A 25,436-nucleotide genomic window follows, 5' to 3' on the forward strand; every position below is an offset into this window, starting at 1 on the left:
CCGACAGTGTCGTAAAACTGTGCTCTGACTGTGCCAGAGTGCCTGAAGATGTCGACACGAGGCTCCATCACACACAACACATTTCTGTCTTCTTGTACAGACAGACTGCGTTTTCCCTGTTGTTTGTGTGATACGCAGTTGACAAATATGTCATGCTCTATCACATGCTGCCCCACGTAGCAGTCCATGGGACCAGGTTTTCCCAGAAATCAGCAAGTTTTAGAGTTCCATATGACATAATTGAAATACAGTAGCCGGTTATGGTGTATGAACATGTTTCTTGATTGACAGAATGGTCTTGCAGACAGAACAGCACTGGACAGGTCTATATATGAACAACAGTGGCCAGTTCATCCTGCCATTTATCTACAAGAAGGCTCTCTCCCTCTTTTCCCCAATTTGAAACACCCGGTCTTACTCACCAGTCTCATTCATTGCTGCAACCTTCACTATTTATTTGGAGAGGGCAGGCAGACAGGTGCTCAATTCCAAAATAAGCAATGTCATACCGTCGCTTCTGTTATCACCACACAGTCCACGAGCAGAGCTGGCACAGACACGATTTGAAGGATGACAGTCCATGTGCAGCTTCAGGGAGCAGACACTGATCACCCAAAGTGACCTGCAGGGGTCGCTGCTGAGTGATGAGACGTGGTCACCCAAAACCTACTAAATCCCCCCTTCCCTGAGTGATGCTATGACCAATTATGCATTGCCCTGTGGAGCTGTTGGCCACGATCACAGGCCCTGCATAATCAATACCAGACCATGGGATCCATCCGTGCACAGTGCCTTAACGGGGTGAGACACTCAGCTGACCACAGTAAGAGATGTTAATGCTTTTGTTACACAGACAAATAAGAATAATCAAATATCCGATCTAATCTAATCTAAAATATGAACCATACTAACCTGGTCTCTGGTGTGTAAAAGGTCTCTGGAGAGCAATATTGTCACTTCCAGTCATTGCGTGATATAACATTGCCATCCCCTTTTTTCCTGTAATCTACTGCACTTGTTCTCTCACTGATGTAAAAGAAGGGTAATAAACTTGCCTAATGCCAGTTCCCTTCAGCGTGTCCCTCATTTTTTAAAGGGGAGTACGAATTATGGCCATACAAAGATTTTAATGTTGGCATGGCATAGGAATGTTTTTTTGGGGGGATTTTATATTGTTTATTGTGTAGCATAACCCTTATTATGAGGGTTATGAACCCTTATTATGTGTCCTCTTCCATGGACTTTGATATAGCGGTTATTCAATGACAGTTTATGTGACTCTGCGCGACGCGCACATACACACACACACAAACGCACACACACACACTTGCACGCACACACACACAAGTACACACATGCATACACACACACGCACACTTGCACGCATGCACACACACACAAACACACACATGTACATATACGCGTACTCACACACACACACATTACACTAGAAGGCAGTAATGACAAACAAATGCTTGTGAGAAGAACTGGCCCCTCCCCCTTTCCCACCTCCCACATATAACTGACTCTTTGAATACAAGTCGTTCTTTGAGCAGTTAACAGCTGGATAGTTGGGCAGAGTGAGAGAAAGATCACCCAGGCAGAGGGTCAAAGGGAACAAAAAGACCAACAGATACACTGACAAAAAAAAGCAAGTTTCAGACAAGTGTGCAAACTCCGCTCATAATGGACATTGCTGCACGAGTCACGCTTCCTGCACTCTTGGTGGCATTGCTGGGACCCCTCCTGGCACTTTCAGGTATCCTCGTACCTTTGCCATGCTCTCCACCTTCACCTGTGTTGCCATGACACCTGAGGTCATTGCTTGGGTTTCTCACAGGACGGATGAGTTCAAGACTACAAATCAGGACTTAATATAAAATGTAATTGAAGTTAATGTGAAGGGGTGGTAGAACAGCATTGCGTGAATATTGCACCTGTACATTAAACTGGCGTACATTTTACAGGCACACTTAAATTTCAGACGGGTTGCTTTTTTATTATTGTGGAGCCGCTGGCTGTGATGGTCAGTAATAGTTCTTGTTTGATAAAAGTCTTGTAAAAATGTATTGAATTTGGCCTCAGAGAATACATCTGATCTTTTATTTCTCTCTATCATACTATACTGTGATGCATTTCGGTCAGTGAACCAGAAACCCTTATCTTTAGTAGTAGAAACAATTTACCGTGAGCTAGAATGCATTGATTTTTTTTAGGGTCAATGAATTCAGTGTGCTTGTGTTGGAATGCGTCCATGGCTTTGTGCCTGAGACTGACTACCTGCCAGGGAATGAGAAAACCTCCCGTTTGTTGTGTAGATGTTCGCATCTTTGGTCTGAGTCAAAGATGCGAACCGGCCAGTACAGCGTGTGTTGCGTGTGTGTCTGCATGAGTGTCTATGCGTATATGCACATGTTTGAGTGTGTGTGCGTCTGTGTGTGTGTTTTTGCATGTATGTGCATGTGCATGTGCATGTGTGTCAAGGCGTGCTTGTTTGTGTGGTCATTTGTGGATATGTGTGTGTGTGTGTGTGTGCGTGCATGCGTGCGTGCGTGTGTGTGTGTGTGTGTGAGTGTAAAGCCTGAGTGATGAGTCTTTCACCTCCTGCTGCTCTGCTCCTCTGCATATCCCCAGTCTCCATGTCCCAGGCAGAGGACTCTGTTGCTGACATCCTGCCCAATCACAGTCCAGCACGGGACTCAGAGGAGGTGAGACCGGTGCCTACGAGCATCCGTGGTTATAGCGCGTCTGTTTCAGGCATCTTCTGTCAGACAGACAAACAGACGGAGAGTAAATACAGTGATGTCCTGCAAAGACTCTGGAGTCCGATTTAGTGGCATGCCCTGTTCAGTCCTGAAACAAGAAGATGAAATACTCAAGTGTGACGCTTCAGCGACAGTGAAAGGGAGCACACAGAAAGACTAGCTATGCTGGGTTGGAAATGTTTAGCGTGCTTTATAGTTGTAAAAAGTATATTGATTTTTGTGCATGTGTATGATTGTGTATGACGACTAGTGAACGGAGGTGCGTGCGTCTCTCCCGCTAACAGGCTGAGCGTTTGCTGCCGTTGCTCTGTGCCCAAACCTCTCCTTCCCTCTCCCCCCCTTCCTCTGGTAAGTGTGCTCTCACAATAGCCTGAAAATTCCAGCCGGTTACTCATTAGTATCGACCTTCCTGCTACAATTGGTCGACAGTGTTGTTCTGATTTCTTTAATTGAGCATGGCTTTCATTTGACATTTACATTTAAGGTGTTTAGCAGATGTTCATATCCAGAGCGTCATTCACAGCTCACATTGTTCACATGCAGTCCATTTATACAGCTGGATATTTTACTGAAGCAGTTTCCGGTTAAGTAACTTGCTCAAGGGAACAACGGCAGTGGCCCCACCTGGGATTCGAACCTGCAATCTCAGAGTTCCCAAGCCGTTCTGCCACATGGCTTTCTTGCCTCTCTCGACTCCTTGCCTTTTCTGAAATTTTGTTTGTTTCTTTATTCACAGGGTGTAAAAATGTGAGGGTGTACCAGTCTGTGTACCCTGCTGAAAATTTCATTTTAGACCAGATGGGATTCTAAGCTGGTTTAAGATGGTTTAAGCTGTGTTTCTGACACTTCTACCTGATCATAGTTGGTCTGCGGCTGGTCAAAGCTGGTCTATAGCTGGACAAAGCTGGTACAGTAAGCTGGTGCTCAACTGGTGGACTCGTGGACTATATCGACTGGTCAGCGGGTGAACTGCTGGTTGACCAGCTAAAAGTGTCAAAAAACACAGCTTGACCAGTTTAGGCTGGTTTAAGATGGAATTTTCAGCAGGGTAGGTTACCCTCCCATTTCTTCTTTCTCACCATCACTGTACCCCTCTATTCCAGCTCATGCACTGCGGCCCTCAGACATTGCTCTGGTATCTGCCATTGGCCTGCCCCACCCACACAGGTACTGTTGGTCGGTGCTTATTTACATTACATTACAGATATAGGTACATTTAACAGATGCTCCAATCCAGAGCGATGCACACTACGTGTGCTGTGTTGTAGTACTACTGAAGCAGTTTAGGTTATGTATCTTGCTCAAGGGTGCAATAGCAGTGACCTACCTGGGACTCGAACCTATGATGTTCAGGTTACAAGCTTAGTGCCTTACACTGCTGTACTGCACTGCTCTGCACTGGAGCTTCTAAATTAGCCATACTGTGAAGAAAGTGTAACTGGCCACTTGTATGATATAAACTGATGGTGGAAGATTAATGGTAGAGCTCAGAAGAGGTTGTGAAAAGGGACTCTTACATTTGCTCTTTCTGATCTTTCTTAGCCTTTTTATAACTTTCTTTTTTCCTTTGTGTAGGAGTGAGTCATTTAAGGTGCTGAGTAGATTATTTGGTAAGTCTCTCCATATTTTTTTCCATTTATTTTTTTGATTTAATAGATATCCCTCTTACTTCATCAGCCTTTATTTAAACCTCATCTACAGTCAAATCTAAGAAGATTTCAAATCCGTTCCTGAAATTTCTGAAATGGCAGCAAGGTGTTAATTTTCAAGGTGTGTTGTATTTCTCACGGCACATAGAAGCAGAATGCAGTCTTTTCACATTCATAATTAACTTTGGGAGCTTGAAGAGTGAGCCTGTCCTTCAAATAATTAGCTTGCATCCCTCATTGTAATTAACAGCCACAACACTGAAAAGCTGCAGAAACAAAACTGAGCATTCCTTCAATGATTTACTATGGGTGTCAGGCTTAGAAATGGTACTTCCCTGGTCTGTTCAGTATTTTGAAAATGCTCTGCTTAGCTAACTGGGAGTTCTAGAGATGCTAAAAGACAAGGTCAGGATGTGCAGTCATTGCTGTCTTTGCAGTATCTGACTGCCACTGAAAGTTTAAATTTAGTAGCTGGTTGGGTAGGCACTCGCCTCAAACATAGCTAGTTGGAAGAGGTAAGTACAGTTAGCTACAAAGTTAACGTGAATTAGTTAGGCAGGTTTTCATAATGGCAGAAGTCAAGTTTTTTGTTAGCCAACACAAGTGCATCATTTTCACAGTTCTGTCAACTAAAAATTTGAATAATTTTACACTGAAATAAATTGTTACGCCTATTGTACTGAGATTGCAAACACTGAAGCTAATGGTTGTAGGAACATGAGTTAATTGCTAGCTACTTTGTCTTTGTTGAGAAAGGAGAATAAAGAACAGTTTTCTTTCTTTTTTCACTGTCAGTAAATCATTGATTAAGTAAGAGGGAAGAAATTGATTCTTTTGTCTGCATGCAGTGTGATAAGTTATCAGTTTACTGCAAGTACTTTCAGACACTGTCTTTTCATCTAATCTTATGGTACTGTGCCTATTGTAAACAGGGATTTAGCTAATGCAGCTCTTAACAAGGAAATTTCAAAGGTCTTAGTTCATTCAAAGGTGAAATGAAGACTTGAACTTGAGAAAAGGCCAAAGGAACTTTAAGCTAGTAAAAAAGAAACTAACATGACTGGCGTTGAAATGGTGTAGTAATTCTTTATACCAATCAATAATATTAAGCCACTGGCAATATCCAACAACCTCAGGGTATTCTGTATGGCATTTGAGATGAAGAGACAATAACACATCTTCCATTGAGAAACAGAAGAAGAAGAAGTAGCAGAAGGGGGTGGAGAAGAAGAAGCAATGCAATGCAAGCAAATTGAACAAGTCAAAGGCGCCTGATATTTAATTCTTCTGAGAGCCAACTTTTCCTGCTCTTCAGTGTGCCACTTTAACATATACACCATATCTCATTTGATCAATATATGGCAGAATAGTTCAATAACCAAAGAGGACACGCTAATTCCCCCCACTGCTATTTGCAGTTCTTGTGTATGATGTTGCATGGCCACACAGGTGATACTGACAATGAACTTTTAGATAAATTGCTCCGACCAGCTTTGTGAAATGATATCTGTCACTAGACAGGATGAGACGTCCATAAATATAACAGGGCAGTCCATTAGCTGCTACCATTCACCTGCTTCTCCATTGTGTGGGTTACACAACTGTATATATATATATATATAGTATATATACACTCACCGGCCACTTCATTTGGTACTTGGTAGTACCGGGTGTGGTCTTCTGCTGCTGTAGCCCATCTGCTTCAAGGTTCGACGTGTTGTGCATTCAGAGATGCTCTTCTGCATACCTCGGTTGTAACGAGTGGTTATTTGAGTTACTGTTGCATTTCTATCAGCTTGAACCAGACTGGCCATTCTCCTCTGACCTCTGCCATCAACAAGGCATTTTCGCCCAGAGAACTGCCACTCACTGGATATTTTCGTTAACGAGCAGTTGAACAGTTGTACCTACTGAAGGGGCCGGTGAATTGTGTGTGTGTGTGTGTGTGTGTTTGTGTGTGTGTGTGTGTGTGTGTGTGTGTGTGTGTGTGTGTGTGTTTGTGGTGTGTGTGTGTGTGTGTGTGTGTGTGTGTGTGTGTGTATATATATATATATATATAAGAGTTTTATATTTATGTGGACGGAGTGTAGCACAGTGGGTAAGGAACTGGGCTTGTAACTGAAAGGTTGCAGGTTCGATTCCCGGGTAGGGCACTGCTGTTGGACCCTTGAGCAAGGTACTTAACCGAAATTGCTTCAGTATATGTCCAGCTGTATAAATGGATACAATGTAAAAAATGCTATGTAAAAAAGTTGTGTAAGTCGCTCTGGATAAGAGCGTCTGCTAAATGCCTGTAATGTAATGTAATGTATAATCTAGTCTTGATTCTAGGCTATTGATTGCCTTTGGAGCCTGTTATTTGACAACCAGAGCTGTGCCAGTGAAAGTCAAGGAAGCCATTATGAGGATGAAAATTGTGAAGAAAAAAAAACAGTCAGAGACATAGGTCAAACCTTAGGTTAACCAAAATCAACAGTTTGGAACGTTATTAAGAAGAAAGACAGTACTGGGAAGCCCTGTTGCCTCACAGCAAGAAGGTCCTCGGTTTGAATCTATGTTCTCCCCATCTTCTTCCCGTGTTCTCATGTTCTAGGCCTCACTGCATGTCCTCCTCATGTCTGCGTGGGTTTCCTCCCACAGTTCAAAGGCATTCATTTTATCTTAACTGGAGCCTCTAAATTGCTACTAAAGGTATGAGCGTGTGAGTGAATGGTGTGTGTAGTGACCTGTCCAGGGTGTAATCCCGCCTGGGCTAGGCTCCAGCACTCGTGTTGAAAGGTTAAGGGGAACGATATGAATGTGAACAAATATTTAAATGCAAACCTTTTCTTTCAGAGATTCTGTCAATGTTCAACCCTACTCTTACCAACCTGCTGCCTGACCAGACAAGCATGCAGTCCTCACAGTACAGGTATCACGCACGCACACACAAACACACATCTGTATGTCTCGTGTGTGTGTACTTGTGCTTGTGCATGTGTGTGTGTGTGTGTGTGTGTGTGCGTGCATTCCTCTCATGTCTTGTACGTGAGCATGTCTCCACATCCCTACATTTCTTGGTCAAAATGGGTTTTGCCCTGGTGACTGTGTCGTGGGGCTCCTAACCTGCGTTTTGTGCCTGTGTTGCAGGAGCTTGCCCCAGCAGGCTGAGGGTCTGCTGCACAGTCTGCAGGTAGAGTTCAGCATGTTGTGCATAGCCCCTCCCATTCTCACACGCTGTGCGACACATGCCCACACAGCGCAGTGTGAATCAGTGACAACACACACACACACACAACGTAGCGCAGAGTGCTGTTTTTAACTGTGCCTGTCCCGCAGGACGCAGGCTACACCGAAGGCTGGAAGCTGCTGCTGTTGTTCGTCCCTGTGGATGAGCTCTGTCTCTGTGCTGAGCAGGTTAGCATAGCTACCCGGTGCTACGTGCACACGGGACTTCCTCAGTTATCATTCTCCCTCTCTCTGAACTTCACTTTAATTTAATGGCATTATAGTAAAGCATGCTTGGATTATATGATATATGTGTATTTTTAATGGCAGGCTTCTAATGATCTCCTTCTCCCCCCCCCCTCCCCCTCTCTCTCTCTCTCTCTCCCTCTCTCTCTCTCTGCATATGCGTTTATGTTTTCAGGCTAGCACTGCATTGACAGACACTGTACGGCAGGTTGAAGAGACGCTGAGTAAACTTCAAAGCCAGGTGTGTGTGTGTGTGTGTGTCGTCGGGGGGGAGGGGGGGAAATATCTGCCCCATAACACATAACTACCCTGTCAACTGCATCACAAAAAAGTTAACATGCCTGGATACAGGTGTTACATAAGACATGCCTGTGACATTTCTTGTGCCAGTTCAAGTACTTTATCGCAATGACAAGTCACTGGGCTGATTATGAAGACGGTCTGAGCTTTATGTCTGTATGTCTGTCTGCGCAGTTGAAGCACACCTTGATCAGTGCTGTGGTGTGGGCGGGGCCATCTGATGATGTCATGGATGCTCAACGTGCCCAGTGAGTTAAATTCCGTATCACACATCTCAGACTGCAACGCATAAACACATATATTGCTTTCAGGTGTCGGGCACTGTATGACCTTTATAAATATTATTAAAGGATTATAGAAAAATTAGCATTTAGAGTAACTGTATAGGCCCTTTTCAGTTGGAGACATTTTTGAAGTATTTAACGTTAACAGTAGAGCCTGTGCTTGAGGCATGAATTCTCTGACCATGATCATTTCACGACTGTCCACATGCAGAATGTGCACCTGTGAGCAGTCTTATAGCAAGGCAGAACTCAGGTTGAAAAGGATCGTTCTCACACAAGCCTTGCAGGTACAGTGTGATGTTCATTTTATCGATAACAATGAATGAATGTTGTGTAATATTTTGGTATTGCATTGGTATTTATCTTCCTGTTCCTGCGTGGGCACATCTGTGTGCGTGTGTTTGTTTGATCACAATTTGCATATGTTGGCATGCTGTTTTTCAGGAGTCTCTAGAGCGCCACCTACAGGCCAAGCAGTGGTACAGTGAGAGAGAAGACTTCGCTGTTGTGCTGCAGGCCTCTCCCGTAGTTGTGGACATGGCGGTGAGTGTGGGAAACCTGAAGCAATGTGTCAGTCTGTCTCCACTGGGGCTGAGCGATGTCGGGTGTCTCCTGATACAATAATACATACCCCCAACATATATGGGGATGTGAATTTTGAAGATGTTTTAAAACTAAATCAGATATCACTGAAGAAAACATCACAAATATTTTTGTGAGCAATAAAAGTAAAAGAAAAGTTGAAGAAAATATGTAATGTCAGCCGAGAACAACATAAAATATACAAAAGCATTTGAAGTCCAATGAGCTCCCACAGAATACATTTCAAAAAGAGAAAACAGTCATGAATGCTTAGTTTTTGTTTTTTCACTTAAACGTGTACACAAAAAGTAGAGCTCTGTCAAAATATACACCCTGTTCCTGGAAAAATACTGAGGCTGTTCTTGTTCCAAATGGCCTTTTAATTAATTGGGTTTTATTTTACTATAATCAATTAGTTGATTAGTGAGAAGAAATTAAGAAGTATGTGTTCTCTACAGAAATCAAGGACACCCCCCTCTGATCAAGAAGGAGAAAATTTAGAGCATGTGGCTCTGGACCTGTGGAGAAATCTGGTGAGACTTACACAAGCTTTCAGTCAATGCCTTCATGTTGTCCCCTACAAACGGATGCTAAAGTGTGCCAAAGATAAGGTTGTGTGGTGTGTGGACTCAGCTGTCCAATTACATGACTTCTCTTCCAGCTGCAGCCAATGAAATTGCAGTCTGACGTTAAGGACAGTGACATAATGAGTAGACCTTGCCCCAGTGAGGTGAGCATGGAATTTTTTTTCTCTTTCAAAAAAATCCTGTTTTGTGTTTTTGTTGTTTTAGTGTCTTTGCGTTTTGGTGGCCAAGTCAATTTTTTGGGGGGATTAATGAAGTGCATATCAGCCCATCTCTCATCTCAACAGCAGAGGCCCAACATGCTTCACTGCAATTCATTTGATTAACTTTGAAAACTGAAGCTGTCCCTGCTTCTACGGCCCACAGACCTTGTACCTGCAAACCTGAACCTCTCTCTCTCTTTCTCTCTCTCTCTCTTTCTTCAGGACCAGCCCTTCCTGCAGACACAGAGGAACTCCCCCTCCGAACCCTTGGCCCCCCAGGACAGGAGCGTGGCCCCCTCTCCCTTCCTGGACCCCGTAAGTCACTCCACGGAGGCCGTCTTCTCTTCACGCGTAGTGCCCCATGGGCTGTATTATATATGACGTGTCTCCTTTGTTGGGTTCTGCTTGGCCATGTGTCTTTGTGTTTAGTTATCTTGTGTTATGTCCATATGCGCTGTTAATTCCGTGTAACCACGTGTAGTGTGTGTGTTCGTGTGTGCGTGATTGTGTTTTGTGCGTGGTATTGGCTGATGCTGTGATGGTGTGTGTGTGTGCGGTCGTGTGTGCATCAGTGTGATTGTGTGTGCTTGTGTCTGGGGTGTCGACAGATCATGGGCACTGAGCTCCCTTGTGAAGACCTAAGTCCCTCCAACTCCCCTCCCACCTCAGGTACGATCCACAGAAGGTCACTTTCCCTCCTCTTAAGGGAGGGACAAACATTTTCGCACCACTGAAATAGCCCTGCGCTAATTCCAGCTAATTCCACAAGGCATGCCCCTAAATAAAGTAAAATTTTGGCCTGACAGATTTGTCTATGCTATTATTTATTAACATTTTGTTATCATTCAATTTGTTATCACTGCTACTGTTCTATTGACTGACTGTTCATGAGTTACTGCTACTGAAATGCTTCAGTGATAGGAGAGTACAGCTTCAGAGACCCCATCTTATCCCATCCCACTAATATTAACTAATCGCAGCTTAGAAAGCAATGTTTTTTATTGACGTTTGTGGCTGACCCTCATTCCACTTGAACTCTGTCCTTCTGCAGTTCATGCTTTGCGGCCTGGAGATATCAAAGTGGTAGCTGCCGTAGGAGATTCCTTAACGGTGAGCCTGTCCATCTTGTCTGTCCGTCTGTCTCTGTTTTGTCCGTGTCCCCCACTGGCCTTCGTGTCCCAGAGTCACTTTTCTGGGCTGTGTACCCATTCATGAATTTTCTCACACTTACCACACTGTCCACATCTTGCGTTTGTGTCTGTCTCAACACAGGCAGGCAATGGTGTGGGCAGCACCAACAACAACATACTGGACGTCCTTCGCGAGTACCGAGGACTGTCATGGAGGTGGGTCCCCCCCCCCCCCCCCCGCTCAACCCCCGCAGCGCCCCCACCCTGTCTGTTGGACGTTTGTCCAGTGGCCGGTGGGCTTAACTAACCCCACTGTGTGTGAGTGTGAATGAGGGGCTGAAGCCTGGCTTTGTCCGTCTTCTGTTGCAGTATCGGCGGGGAGGCGAACCTCAGCAGCGTCACCACCCTTCCCAGTAAGAAACCATTCAGTTCGTTTCACCGTGCTGGTCTTTATCACACTGGTGTGACCGCGGTCTTTGTTGGATTCGTCTGGCTCATGTGTCTCAGTGCATGGATATCCTGTGCTGTTTGTACACGTTTGTGCGTATGTATGCATGCATATTGTGTGCATGTGTATGTGTGCGTGTGTGCTTGTGTGTGTGTATGTGTGCTTGGGTGTGTGCGTATGTGTGCGTGTGTGTGTGTGTGTGTGTGCTTGTGTATGTGTGTGTGTGTGTGTGCATGTGTGCTTGGGTGTGTGCGTATGTGTGTGTGTGTGTGTGTGTGTGCATGTGTGCTTGCATGTGTTGGTGTGTCTGCTTGTGTGTGTGTGCATATGTGTGTGTGTGTGTGTGCGTGTGTGTGTGTGTGTGTGTGTGCATGCGTATGTGTACTCTTTAACTGCCACACCCTATTGTAACAGTGTTCATGCTAGCTTATTGTACCTGGAGCACACAGTTCAGTAGAGGCCTGATTTGTACTGGCGTGTCTGTTGTGTGCATGCAGACATCCTGCGGCAGTTTAATCCCTCGCTGGCCGGGTTCTCTGAGGGAATAGGGGACGAGAACTCCCCCCAATCCTTCTTCAACCAGGCTGTTCCAGGGGCCAAAAGCGAGTGAGTCTGCCTGTCTGTCTGTCTGTCTCTCTGTCTATCCATCTGTCTGTCTTTGTCTCTCTCTCTCTCGCCATATTTTTATATTGATGTGTATATGTGTGTTTGTCTGACAACTTATCTATTGTGTTTGTACATGCATGTGTTTCTCCAAAAAAAAAAATGTAATCTGTTAATTAATTTCCGGTGAAAACAATTTTTTTGTTTGTTTCAGAGACATGCCTACCCAAGTGCGCCGCCTTGTGGACATGATGAAGAATGATTCGGTAGGACAGATGCAGCCACACACGCACACATACACACACCCACACACATGCACACACACACACACACACACGCCTAAGCAAGCACAAAGCACATACATCCCTTAACAAAAGCTTTCATTGTGTAATAATGTTCCAGCATAGGCATTGCGCTGCCTGACTCTGTCTTCCTCACAGCGCATCGACTTCCAGAACGACTGGAAGGTGATCACCATGTTCATCGGAGGAAATGACCTGTGCGACTACTGCACAGACACCGTGAGTGCCAGTATTTACCCAGAATCCTCTGCTGTTGTTGGATGGTGGGAAATGGGGTTTTCAGGGACCCAGTTTCAAATTGTTTAACACCCCTGTGTTTCTGGTGCATTTCCTATATTTACCATTTTATAAAATGGAGGTCAGCAACCTGTAAATAGTGAACCAAGCTTTAGTGTCTGTTCACTATAGAATGGTGCTTGACACAAGACAAAAAACACATGTAGGTGTCCTTACAGAGGGGCAACGATCAGACAGTAAACATCTACAGATTCTTGCTATTCTTAAGCATGGAGTGGAGGGATGTGCTTCTTCAGACAGCCTGTTTTCTCAAACAGATTGTTCTTCTTGCAGGTTTATTTCTCCCCAGATAACATATTATCTCGCATTCGGGAAGCTCTGGATATCCTCCACAGAGAGGTAAAGGAGTAGTCTCCCTGTGCCTCTCTCTCTCACTGAACTGTTTTCCCCGCTTTCTTATAGCTGTACTTATCCCTGTTAGTGCTGTACTTGCCTATCTCTGTCTCTCTCTCCCTCTGTCCTGTACCTCTCTCCCTTTCTCCTTCTCAGTTCTGTACCTGCACTTCTCTTTTTCTGTCTCTCCCTCTGTGCTGTATCTGTCTCTCTGCCTCTGTGTTTGTCTGTCCGTCAATCAGTCTCTATCTCTCAGTTCTGTATCCATCTCTCCACCTCTGTTTTTGTCTGTGTCTCTCTGTCTCTCTCTCTCAGTGCTGTATCTCTCTCTCTCTCTCTCTCTCTCTCTCAGTGCTGTATCTCTCTCTCTCTCTCTCTCTCTCTCTCAGTGCTGTATCTCTCTCTCTCTCCTCAGGTGTACCCCCTGCTGTTCTCTCCAGTGCGCTCTGTAACCTTGTGGAGCTCATGTACATGGTTCCCCTCAGAAAGCTGCACGAGGACAGCACCCTGAAGTGCCCTTCCTGGCTTGTAAGGTAGGTGTCTCTCTGCAGAAGTGCACAATAGGCATGGTGAGGACCGTTGAAGCAGACCCGAGTATGTGAGTTAGGGTGGGGTGCAGTTAGGGTTGCCAGATGACCGTTTCCAACCAGAATGTCCGGTTTTTGATCTCAGCTGGACAACATAATGTCCGGTCTGTGTAACGAATTGACAGAATTTACCTTTATTTTGTAGTGCTGGTTTCATCTCAACCAACCCCAGTCCTTCATCCATACTGATAGACCCCTCCCCCCAGTTTCCCACCTCACCCGTGATTAAGTTGTGCATGTTGTCCAGTTTTGGCTACTTTTAAATCTGGCAACCCTCAGAGCAGTATCAGAGGAGAAGTAAGATGGTAGTCATGACATTAAAGAATAAAGATGCAGAGCTGCGTCATGCACAGTTAACAGCCATAAAAGAGGATGGGGATGAGTTTAATAAAACAGCACATGCGTTGTTTAAATGTTTTACGTCTCTTCCTCATAGAGCTCTGTGCCGTTGTGTGGTAGCAGAAGGGACCTTTGAACTTCAGAACCTGATTGACCAGAACAGAGCCTATCAGGTAAAATTTGTTTAAGTTTGTTACCCAAATTAATTCAGCCAAATGTATAATGTTATAAATGGCTCTGACAGGACATTTGGTAGACAGAAGGCATGTTCAAAGTTGTTAGAGGGTTAGACTATGTTACTAGCATTTAGCAGACACTCTTATCTGGAACGACTTACACAGCTTTCACATCTGTACACAGTGTTCATTTATGCAGATGTATATAGCTACATAGTGAAGCAATTCAGGTTGGGTACCTTACCTTGCTCAGGGGCATAACGGCAGTGTCATACCTGGGAATCGAACCTGCAACCTTTAGGTTACAAACCCAGTATGCTGCATTGCCGTAGGTCAGCTTTGTGGTACGAGCCCCGGTGGCCTTCACTAAAGTCACCGTCTCTCTTTCGCAGCGTAGGATGCAGGACCTCATCGAATCAGGACGATACGACACGCACTCTAACTTCACGGTGGTGCTGCAGCCCTTCTTCAGAGAAGTAGTGCTCCCCCTGCTGGAGGTGAGGGGCACTGTTCCTCTCCCATCTTTTTTGGCTGGACCGCAACAGCGGGGCCAGCCCTGCAAATGCGAATGTCTATGAGTGACTGAGTGAGTGATGAAGCTACACCATTGGTCGGCCGAGTTATGAAGTCACACCATTGGTCGGCCGGATCACGTGTGTTAGGTCCAGCCATATACTAGGTTTTAACCTGGTCTTGTTTTCTCTCTAATCTCTCCCACCCTCCCATCTGTCCAGCTGCAAGAACACAGGACACTCTTGAAAAGGATGTGTTAATATCCAGCACACTTTTTGTGTTACTGTTTTCAACATATTTTGTATCAAAGTTACTACTTTTGTGTTACAAATACATAATTTATGTGTTACAAAGGGAGACGTTTTATCAGACTGTGTTGAAAGTAACACAAAATGTGTTGTTAAAACATGCATACTACCCTATAAACTGGTTTGCATTTTGCCTTTTTGCATTTTCCTCTTTTAGGATGGTCGACCTGATCGCTCCTACTTCGCCCTGGACTGCTTCCACCTCAGCCAGAAGTCCCACACCCTAATGGCCCGTGCCCTGTGGAACAACATGGTGATGATCACACACACACACACACACACACACAAGCATGCACGATCGCATGCACACACGCACACACGCACACACGCACAGATGCACAGACACACACACACACACACACACACACAAGCATGCACGATCGCATGCACACACGCACACACGCACAGACGCACGGACACACAGACACACAGACACACACACACACACACAAGCACAAGCATGCACGATCGCATGCACACACGCACACACGCACAGACGCACAGACGCACAGACACACGCACGCACACACACACACACACCCACACACACAGACACACACACACACACAAGCACACACACACACATGCACACTCGTATGCGCACACACACACACACATACACACACACACACACACAGGCACAGACAGACACATGCACGCTTGCATGGACATGCATGCAAACACACAGAGACATATGCACACATGCACACACACACACACACACACACATGCGCACATGCACACACACAAACACACAGGCACACACACACACAGACACACACACACGCACGCACACAAACACACAGGCATGCACACACAGACACACTGTCGCACACACACATGCACGCACACACAGCTCAGAGCCTTGGAACTCTAACAGTGCACTTCTCAGTGAATTTCAGAGTCGCAGAATTACAGAGAATAGAAGATGAATTGGCATAGGAAATGAGAGAGAAGTCCCCTGGAGTGATTGCATTATAACCCAATGAGATATTAACTGTATTTGAACCGTATGGTGCCTTAAACCATGCTATCCCCTGATGATACACTTTAATATTATATAAGATTAATATTGTATTGCTCTTTGGAGGGTGCTAAAAACCTTACAGTGAAAACAGAGAAAAACGTCCTTCCCTTGGCTCATTAGTGGCAAAAAATAAATAAATAATTCCCTGAGCTTTTTGTTGATTTTTGAACTAAACTATGCTTCAGATGAATTGTCGTGGACACTAAACAGCTGCAAATCTTCACACTACATCAGTTACTGACACCGGGAAACAGAGGAAGGTCACCGCAAACTGTCACAGGCTTCCTCAAAACGCTGCCATCACACAGAGGTGTTCGAGCTGACTGTGAGAGCTGTGTGTGTTTCTCTTTCCTCTGCCCCCCCCCCTCCCCCAGCTGGAGCCCGTGGGTAATAAAACTCACACTCAGGACTTCACCGCCGGCCTCTCGCTGAAATGTCCCTCCAAGGTAATCTCCCCTGGGGGGGGTGCTGTGGTTTGGGAGGTGCGGGGAGCACAGATAAACAAGAGAACGAAATGTAGCACTGCTTCTTCCTGTGGGCCTTTTACGTACATACATCTGGGGCAGGTCATCTAAAGGCTATGTTTTACGGAGCCCAATGTCCACGCAATATTTCTGCTGAAGCTCACTGTACATTAAGCAGCCAATGTCACAGTGGAATATTATAAATATACTCAGTGTTAAATTAGCTCTAACAGAGTTGTTTAGTGGGGATCATTATGTACTCTATTTGAGTCAGAAGTACTCAAAGTTGAGTTTACAATGAACACTTTGTTGTGTGGGGCATGGTTATGGTCTCTGTGGGATCGTTTAGCAGAAATGTCCTCCTTTTAAAGTGGTCTGTCACTTCCTCTCAGGCCCAACCCTTCATGCGGACCTATGAGAACAGCAATTACACTTACCAGGGCCCCGCCCCCACCCCTCCACCAGTCACAGTAGGTCAAAGCGCATCATCCACTAATCTGCAATATGAGCAATCATGATCTCACATAGGGAGTAAATTGGATTTACAGGTTCATGGTGCGATTCTGAAATATGCACTGTATATGGTATTGAAAGCAAACTGGATTTACCTGTTAGTATTCTTAAAGATACATATTGTGTCTACCTTCTGATAAAATAATAAAGAAAGAGGTTGGATGTGGAGCTTTAATCACAGGTTACGTGTAGTAATATTTACCATATAGCTTCATTTGTGTTTAATAAGGAAGTCACATGACAGAGTGGGTGAGAATTTTAATGTTTTTAATCCACAACCAGTTTGTGTATCAATTAAGGACTGAAAAATAATTCCTAATTGCATCAAAGGGTTTGTTAATTCAATCAAAATAAACATTTTTGCTTATAGAGCAAAGTTTTGGAAAAGAAATGGTATGTACTTTTAGCAGGTTGTGTGTATCTGTAACAAGTCTGTCTCTTTGTCTGTTAGAACTGGGGAAGTGACTTCTCCTGCACAGACTTGGCACCTTCCAATCCTGCACCAACCTCAGGTAAGGGGGGAGGGGGGGGTAGAGTAGAGTTTGTAATGCGTTCATCACAATGCCCTTGTATGAAAAGATTATTCTGATGCCTCTTTCTGATAATTCTTTCTGTCCTGATCTCAGTTCACAGACTACGGCCAGCGGATATCAAAGTGGTGGCTACCTTAGGGGATTCTATATCTGTGAGTGTGTTTCTGTACACAGGCCTACATATTTCTGTCTGTATCAATGTCTGTCTGTTTGTCTGTCTGTCTGTCTGTCTGTGTGTGTGTCAGTTTGATTGGCTGTCTTTGTCTGTCACCCAGACAGGTTTTGGAGCAAAATCAAAGAACATCTTGCAGCTGAAAACTGAATACAGAGGAGTGTCCTGGAGGTGAGAAACTGACGTGTTTTATTGTTCTTATTGTAGGAATCATTTTAAACCTAGCATTTAATGTGCATGTATATACACGCACACACACACACACACACACAAACACGCACACACACACATATTTTCCAACAGATGCATTGGAACCAACCACCCCTGACTGGATTCTGCCATTTTATGTGTGTATCTGTGCATTTGTTTTGGCAGCATCGGTGGTGATAAGACCTTGAAGGAAGTTACAACATTGCCCAGTAAGTGTCCCATGAAACGTAACAGCTTTACAGCATGCCACCACTAGATGGCACTGTTGCCACGAGACAAAACTGGTTTCACGCCCTTCCAAAAACGGGTTTTGTTCTTGATAAACCCTATAGCTTACTGAAAACCTGAATCGTTGGGGAAGATTTTTCTCTGAGACACAAGTAATTATAAACCTCAAGTAGTCCATGGAACCAGCACACATCTGTATTAAGTCCCTTTTTTTTCCAGGTGTAATATCCCTGCTCAGATTCCGCCTGCAGTGCCCCTCTCTTCTGCTTTTGTCTTTCAGACATCCTGAGGAAGTTTAACCCCTCGCTCCACGGCTTCTCTCTGGGTGTGGGGACCAGCAAGACAGGCTTTAATATGGCAGTGTCAGGATCTAAGGCCGAGTGAGTCAGTCTGAACGTGGTATCTCCCTCCCTCCCTCTCTCTCTGTCTCTCTGTCTCCCTCTCTCTCTCTGTCCTCCCATTTTCTCTATTTTCACTAATAGGGTGTGACTTTTCTCAAATGATAGAAAAGAATACAAAGCTACTATACAGAGCAGAACAGACGTGTTTTGCTGTTGACATTCAAATCTCTCTTTCTCTCTCCTTTGTCTGTCTGTCCTCCCATTTTCACCCTTTTTCTCTTCCACCTTTTCTCCCTCGCTTCTGTCTTGGCAACTGTCCATCTTTATATCAGACCGTGTTAGCCCGTCAATCATTTTGATTTTCCTTTGCGTAATCCTCACATTGATTCTTTCTCTCTTTCACCCTCACCTCCCTCTCTCTTTCAGCGATATCCCCGATCAGGCAAGAAAGCTGATTGAAGCTTTGAAGACAAGCAAGGTAAGCCCCAGCCCTGGTTGCTGAATCATCCCAGGGTTAATCCGACTGAATTAACCCTTTAAGGTGTAAAATCACAAACATGTGATTAGAATCTTCTTAACTGAACATTCTAATTCTGACGTTGCAATCATGTCTGGTGATTTTAAAGCAACGTAGTTCTGAAACCCTGACTTTGAATTCCAAAAAACCTACTCTTCTAAGGTTCAAGATAGTCTGTGATATATCTGCATGCTGGTGCCAAAATGGAAATAAATGAAACCATTAAATGGAACTGGTTTGTTCTGCACACCAAGGCGTGGGCATATGAGTCTGGCTTAACCCTGTTTAACTTACGCATGGTAATCCTTTTGGGAGAGATTTTGGGATCCTGGGAATTGCACTCACCTATCATTAATGTAGCCACCGTGCACTTGAGTATGCATTCAATTATGCATTGAATTTTTTTCCTGACAACCTCATCTGACTTACAGTGTTTACAAAAATAAGACTCTTTCTTTCTCTTTGCGTAGTCTCCCCTATTTTTTCACAACAAACAAATAATAAAATAATAGCTTGTTGGAATGAAAGGTAACAGTAACGTTTTCTCTGACCTTATGATAGGATGTGGATTTTGCAAACGACTGGAAGCTGGTGACACTGTTTATCGGGGGCAACGACCTGTGTCAGTACTGCATGGATAGGGTGAGTCTTCCCTGTGGTGAGGGATACTTAGTGCCACCTACAGGCTCGGAGGAATAAGCTGAAACACAAAGGCCTGTGGCCCTAGCCGGGCTCATCCAGAAGCACAGCTGAAGAGCCGGGGGATAAATTCTCATGGATATCTATGGTGACACTGCCAGATGGCCGAAGGACAGGCATGTCATCTGAGGATAGCTCAGGCAGTACAGATGACCCTGGCTTCTGCTCTGCTGCTGTAACAAAGCCAGAGGCAAGAGCAAGTGTGCAAGAGTACAGTTCACTGACCATGACTATTGTACTAAAATTATGAACATTTAAAGAGTGCAAATGGTCCTGGCAGAGGAACTTGCCAAGCACATACAAATGCAAGTGCAAAATAACAAATAATAATAATAATAATAATAATAATAATAATAGTATAAGAACAACCATCATCATCATCACAAATGTATTTGTCGCCCACTTATAGAACAGATGTATATACATATACATAAATCCATCCATCCAGAAAGAAAATTCATACATGCTAATTAGTTACTAATTGTTATTCTATGCCCTAGATTTAAGATAATTTAATGAATTTACCAGTGTGGATTTTAAAATGCTATATTCAGAATATGACTTTCGTGATCATCAGATTATTATCATTTCAGCCATTTTGAGGGGAAAAACTAGAGATCGGAATGAGCTCTGGCTGAGAGGGGCTGGACAAGACTATGCCCTCCACCGAAGATCTGCAGTCCTTTCCGGATCAGATCTCATCCTCATTAAATTCTCTGCACATATCTTCATTAATAGCCATGTGACTCATTTATTTTTATGGGGCAGTTTGCCATTGCAGAAGGGCTGTGGTTAATTGTGTCTGTCCTTCATTAGTGCCCATTCGACACAGTGCATTGGTTTTTATCGTTTTAGGCCAGCTCTGACCTTTAATGGATGATTTGACTGTGGCCTTCAGTTACACATACGGATGTGATGTGATCTGTTTGGGTTCTCCTGGGTGGCCATGGGAAACAGTTTTATACCCCGTCTTTCGTCTTTTTAAGTTGATTTGGTCTCAGATTGTTGTACTCGAAAGCTGAATATCAGAACGAGGTTATATTTTTATTGCATGGTGTCAATCATAATGATGGGTGACTTTATCTGTGAATGTGGCAGCCGTTGTCTTGGTTGCTACCTGTCAGCTCTGTGTGGCTATTTCCATTATGACAGTGTTTCCCTTGGTTTTGATACAGGTCACGCTATCACCTCAGAACTACAGTTACCACCTGAGGGAGAGCCTGGACCTGCTATATCAGGTGAGCCAGCTTCTTGGGTAACTGAGCATGCTCACCTGGGGAACCTGGGAATTGGAGTTCAGTGTTATCTACTGTAATGATATTAACGTTCCACTGGATAGTATTGTAATGCTGCAATGCACAGTCAACAGTACAGTCAAATCAGGGAACACTCTGATGCCAGTGACAAAACATCTCTACAGGATCATGTCAGCACAGCAAGTTTTCTTGGTTTCTTCTAGCACTATCAGTGTTAGGGGTGTTAAGTCGATGTCTTCTTTGTTGAGTCTCAGTGCAATGTTGGAATCTGTCTCTCGCCGTGTCTTTGCTCAGGTTCCACGGGTGCTGGTCAACGTGGTGGAGATCCTGCAGATCACTGGCCTGAGGAGGATCAACTCTGACACGCTGGGCTGCTCACTGGTGCAAAAGTCAGTCCCAGTGTGTGAGCGTGTCTGAGTCACTGCCTGTCCATCTCACTACCGCAATTGGTTATTTCACTGTTCTGCCTGTTCTACTGTCTGTTAGCCTCACTGCTTGTGTGTTTTACGGTCTGTTGGTTTTACTGTCTGTCATCCTCTCTACCTGCATGTGGGTTTAGTTGTCTGCCTGTCTCTCTGTCTGTCATTATCACTGCCTGAGTCTGTCTCAAGAGCTTTTTGTCTCTCTGTCTGCCTGTATCACTACCTGTCTGTCTCACACTGCCAGAAAAAGGGATAAGGTATGGGTCCGTTTTTTGTTCTCTGTGGTACATCGTTCCCTCATGTTCCTTTGAATACTAAGCTTAAATGGTTAAGGGTGCAATGGGTGTTCCTTTGAGGTTATACCCCAGTACCTATAGGTACTAAAAATAATACTATTTTTTTGACATTGCATTACATCAGTTGGGGTATCACTGGCCGTCTGCCTCTCAGCCTGACCTGTCCGTGCCACTGTGTCAGTGTTCCTGTCGTTGGAACGTCCGGTCTTCTGTTCTGCGCGTGTCCCTCTGTCAGCATGTCCTCTTTGTCCCCACAAGTCTGTTGTCTCGCTGCCCCCGTTCGTGAAAATAAGCTTGCTACTCACGCGCTCCAGAACGCGCTGACTGTCTGTCTGCTGCTGCTGTCTATCCGTCTGTCTGTCCGTCCGTCGTCCGTCCGTCCGTCTGACTGTCTCTGTCCGTCTGTCCGCTGTCGTCTGCTTCCCTGTCTACGTCTCTGTCCGTGTGTCTGACGTCTGTCTGAGTCGCTGTCGTCGTCTGTCCGTCTGTTCAGGCGGGCTGCTTCGGAGGACTCCCTGGAGCTGAGCGAGATGAACAGGATCAATCGGCTTTACCAGGCGAGTGAAGCGCGGGGCCGAGGGCCAATTAGGATGCAGCAAACAGAAGTGTCTTAATTATTAACACTTTGAAGAGAAGGATTTTTAAGACTTTTTTTTCCTCAAAATTTTAAGTATGTGTTATAGGACTGCATTGCCTCCAGCCGCTAGTAGTGATTGTTACGTCAGCATAAAAATATTTTGTTATGAACATTCTAATCACATTTTTGTGATCACATTAATGGGTTGATTACATTATTTTTCAATATTAATTAGGATGATTTGCACCTGCACTGGAAAAAAAATTCAGTCTCCCTACACCACTAATGCAAATTGTCTCTCCTTTGAGAGGAAGTAATAATATCAGAATCACAAACATCGGCCATGTCAGAAGGGCTCTTCCCACTAACACATTCCGCCATTTCCTGTCTACCCAGGAAGAATCACAGCGCCTGGTCTCCGGGGGGCGCTATGACGGGCGTGAGGACTTCGCCGTGGTAACCCAGCCGTACTTCCGAAACACGGTCGTCCCCCTGAATTCGGTCAGTGTCCAGCTGAGTGACTGCTGCCACCTCAACATGTTAGGCATTAACTATTATGTCAGTGGTTCCCAACCCTGTTCCTGGAGATCTGCTGTCTTGTACTAGGTTTTCCATCTCCACCCTAATTTGGCGCACCTGATTATACTATTTAGCAGCTCAACGAGATCTCTAGCTGTTGAATGAGCTGTGCTTTGCTAGGGTTCGAGTGAAAACCTACAGGACAGTGGATCTCCCTGAACGAGGTTAGGAACTACAACAAAGATTAATTTTTCGTATTCACGTATTTCATACACGTCCATAAACAATTGTACTTGTGGCACACATTAAATGGCTTTTTTTTTTTTGTCCCCTTCCCCATGCCCAGGATCAAAAGCCAGATGTGAGTTTCTTCTCTGTGGACTGTTTCCACTTCAGCGAGAGAGGCCACGCAGAGATGGCCATCGCGCTCTGGAATAACATGGTGGGTACGAGGCGGGGAGGAGACCCAGAGGCCGAAGCCACAGAAAGCCTAGAGCGATTATTTGAGGGGGCTTTACTTTACTGCCTCTGTGGAAATAGACATAATACCAGTGGTTGGGGGTGGGGGGAAGGGAATCGATTTAAAAATCACACACAGCAGACCCCTGCAAAGTGTGCGGAAACAGGTGCAAATGGCTGAGTGTAAAACTAGGGGGGAGATAGGCTGGTACGTCAGGTGATGGTTGTTTCCATCGTTTCAGCTGGAGCCTGAGGAGAGAAAGCAAGTCTACAATAACTTTACGTCTGACCGCAACAAGATCAAGTGTCCCACTCAGGTGAGAAAAGCACACCCTGAACTAACACACACTGCACAGGCATCATAAACTGACACACACTGACTGTTTTTAAAAAAAGTCAGTGTTCTAGAACTCCATTGCTTTCGATTACCTGTATTGATTGTTACATCAGCATTAGAATGTTCAGTCAAGAACATTCTAATCACATATCACACCTTAAAGAGTTATTGCACTCACTGTTTCAGCCTGGCTCCACCTACTATTAGTTTTGAAAAATTCGTCCTGGGGTAGGTGGAGTACGTGTGTCCAGCTCATTTGCATGAAGTATTCTACATGCAAATGAATTTGTGCAGTGTAGTTGCACCTAGCTCATGAAACACTGATCATGAAACACATCAAACTAAGCATTGCAGATCAAATATAAATCAAGAACCAGCAATTATATGGCGAAACCAATCTAGCCAATCAGGAGCCAGCAGTGTTCCATTGTATGAAGGACAGATTTGTGCGCGGCAACAATTCTTGATTGACATGTGCATGGCGCTGGAACACGGAGAGCATTTTTCAAACATTAGAGGGCAGCACCAAGGTGTTTTCTACCTGTTTCTTTCTGCAAAATTCTGTTATTTCAAAAATATTGAAATAATGGATTCAAATGTTTTGGATTCAAACGTTTCATTACAAAGTAGGCATACACGCACGTTTCCAGCTAAAAATGTGATCTGGGCAGAGTAAGGCTAGTGTAAGAAAAGGGATCCGAGGTCTGGGAACTGTCATTCTTCTTCCACCTGATGCTTAACGAATCACTTCTTTCTCCTTCCCCTGTCCAGGACCAACCTTACATTTTCACCAGGGTGAACAGCTTTCCCAGCATATCCACCACGACCGCACCTCCGACCATAACAAGCGACCCTAGCTATGTGCCCGCGTGGGCAGCTGCACTGCTTGCGGTCGTAGGGCTGCTGATTGGCTGGGGCGTCACCTGGCTCCTCCTCTCCTGTAGGAAGCGGAGGAAACAGAGGATGAAGGAGAGCGTGACTGAGATGAAAGGACCTGACTTTTAACTGGCACACAGACGGCAACATCATGTGAATGCATCGATGCACGCTCACGCTTGAAAATATGTGCACGCCAGCATACACTCACCCGTGTGGTTCCGCGTGCACACACACATACACACACACACACACACGCACACTATATCTGCTCACCTACCTTAGCTGTGTGCCATTCTGATGTGACCAGTTTTTCTATGTTCTGTGCATACATGAGGGTTGAGAAATGTATTTTTCTTCACACATGCACACTTCATCAGATATATCTGTCCAAACTACTCTGGTAATGGGGTCAGTGGAAATGGTCTTATTCATTACAGATTCCGAGCTTTTGACAATGCTCCATAGGCTTGTAACATGTTGTATATATGGGCTGGTTTTAAAAGAGTTGAACCATATCTGAATATATATGGGGAAATAATTATTTTATAGGAATGAATTGATTGGCATATTCATGACAATTAAAAGGCACATAAATCTAAAAAAAAATGCAAGGCATCGCTATGTAGAATGTTGTGTTAGTCGCTCTGGGTAAGACTGTCTGCTAAATGCCTGTAATGTGATGTAATATAATGTAAGACAGCAATGCATCCCATGGTGAAATCTCTCATCAACTCAATGTATTGACTTTTTTCAAATGACAGAGATTTTGAACTAATGTGCTGTGTAAATTATATTTATTTTGTATATTTATATGTAATAGTGTCCCTGTTGAAAAGCTTGAAAATTGATTTTGTTTCTGGAATTCTTCTGATACAAATAATGGATTCTTATGATGCTCACTGTATGTTTTTATGTGAAAAATACAAATTATTATGAGAAATACTAATTTGTTGCTTAATTGTCATACATCGGGACATAAGACAAGAAAAAACCCTTATTGAGAGTACACTGAATGTGCAAGAGATCCAAAGTCTACATCATAATCTCTCAGTACACATTCGCCCACTCTCACAAAAATGTAGTTTTCACTTACACAAGGGTACTATAGCCACAGTAGCCTTCAGAGGTTAG

General features: G+C 44.4%; 1 protein-coding gene across 1 annotated transcript; it reads left to right on the plus strand.

Moving 5' to 3' along the window:
* The first annotated feature begins 1,534 nt into the window (after positions 1–1,534).
* LOC135239634 (phospholipase B1, membrane-associated-like) lies at positions 1,535–25,247 on the plus strand. Its single transcript, XM_064308485.1, has 43 exons — positions 1,535–1,759; positions 2,635–2,708; positions 3,050–3,113; positions 3,869–3,932; positions 4,341–4,375; positions 7,250–7,325; positions 7,544–7,586; positions 7,733–7,810; positions 8,043–8,108; positions 8,342–8,415; positions 8,663–8,738; positions 8,896–8,994; positions 9,492–9,566; positions 9,695–9,763; positions 10,043–10,135; positions 10,429–10,489; positions 10,872–10,930; positions 11,093–11,166; positions 11,320–11,363; positions 11,896–12,004; positions 12,216–12,267; positions 12,442–12,522; positions 12,874–12,947; positions 13,374–13,466; positions 13,957–14,032; positions 14,428–14,532; positions 15,014–15,109; positions 16,258–16,329; positions 16,740–16,817; positions 17,312–17,372; positions 17,487–17,545; positions 17,669–17,736; positions 17,941–17,984; positions 18,284–18,383; positions 18,771–18,822; positions 19,423–19,503; positions 20,736–20,798; positions 21,111–21,223; positions 22,028–22,095; positions 22,512–22,612; positions 22,977–23,072; positions 23,332–23,406; positions 24,198–25,247. Exons 1-43 carry the CDS (start codon positions 1,687–1,689, stop codon positions 24,429–24,431), a joined length of 3,348 nt encoding a protein of 1,115 aa, XP_064164555.1. The 5' UTR covers positions 1,535–1,686; the 3' UTR covers positions 24,432–25,247.
* Positions 25,248–25,436: the final 189 nt, after the last annotated feature.

Source organism: Anguilla rostrata, chromosome 1 (genome assembly GCF_018555375.3).
Source record: "Anguilla rostrata isolate EN2019 chromosome 1, ASM1855537v3, whole genome shotgun sequence".
NCBI classification, from domain to species: Eukaryota; Metazoa; Chordata; class Actinopteri; order Anguilliformes; family Anguillidae; genus Anguilla; species Anguilla rostrata.

Excerpts from the sequence above, each read along its gene's own strand:
- LOC135239634 (XM_064308485.1), top strand. The coding sequence starts at position 1,687 with ATGGACATTGCTGCACGAGTCACGCTTCCTGCACTCTTGGTGGCATTG. Across the intron at positions 22,613-22,976 it reads CGGTCGTCCCCCTGAATTCG|GATCAAAAGCCAGATGTGAG; the intron begins GTCAGTGTCCAG and ends CCCCATGCCCAG. Across the intron at positions 23,073-23,331 it reads TCGCGCTCTGGAATAACATG|CTGGAGCCTGAGGAGAGAAA; the intron begins GTGGGTACGAGG and ends CCATCGTTTCAG.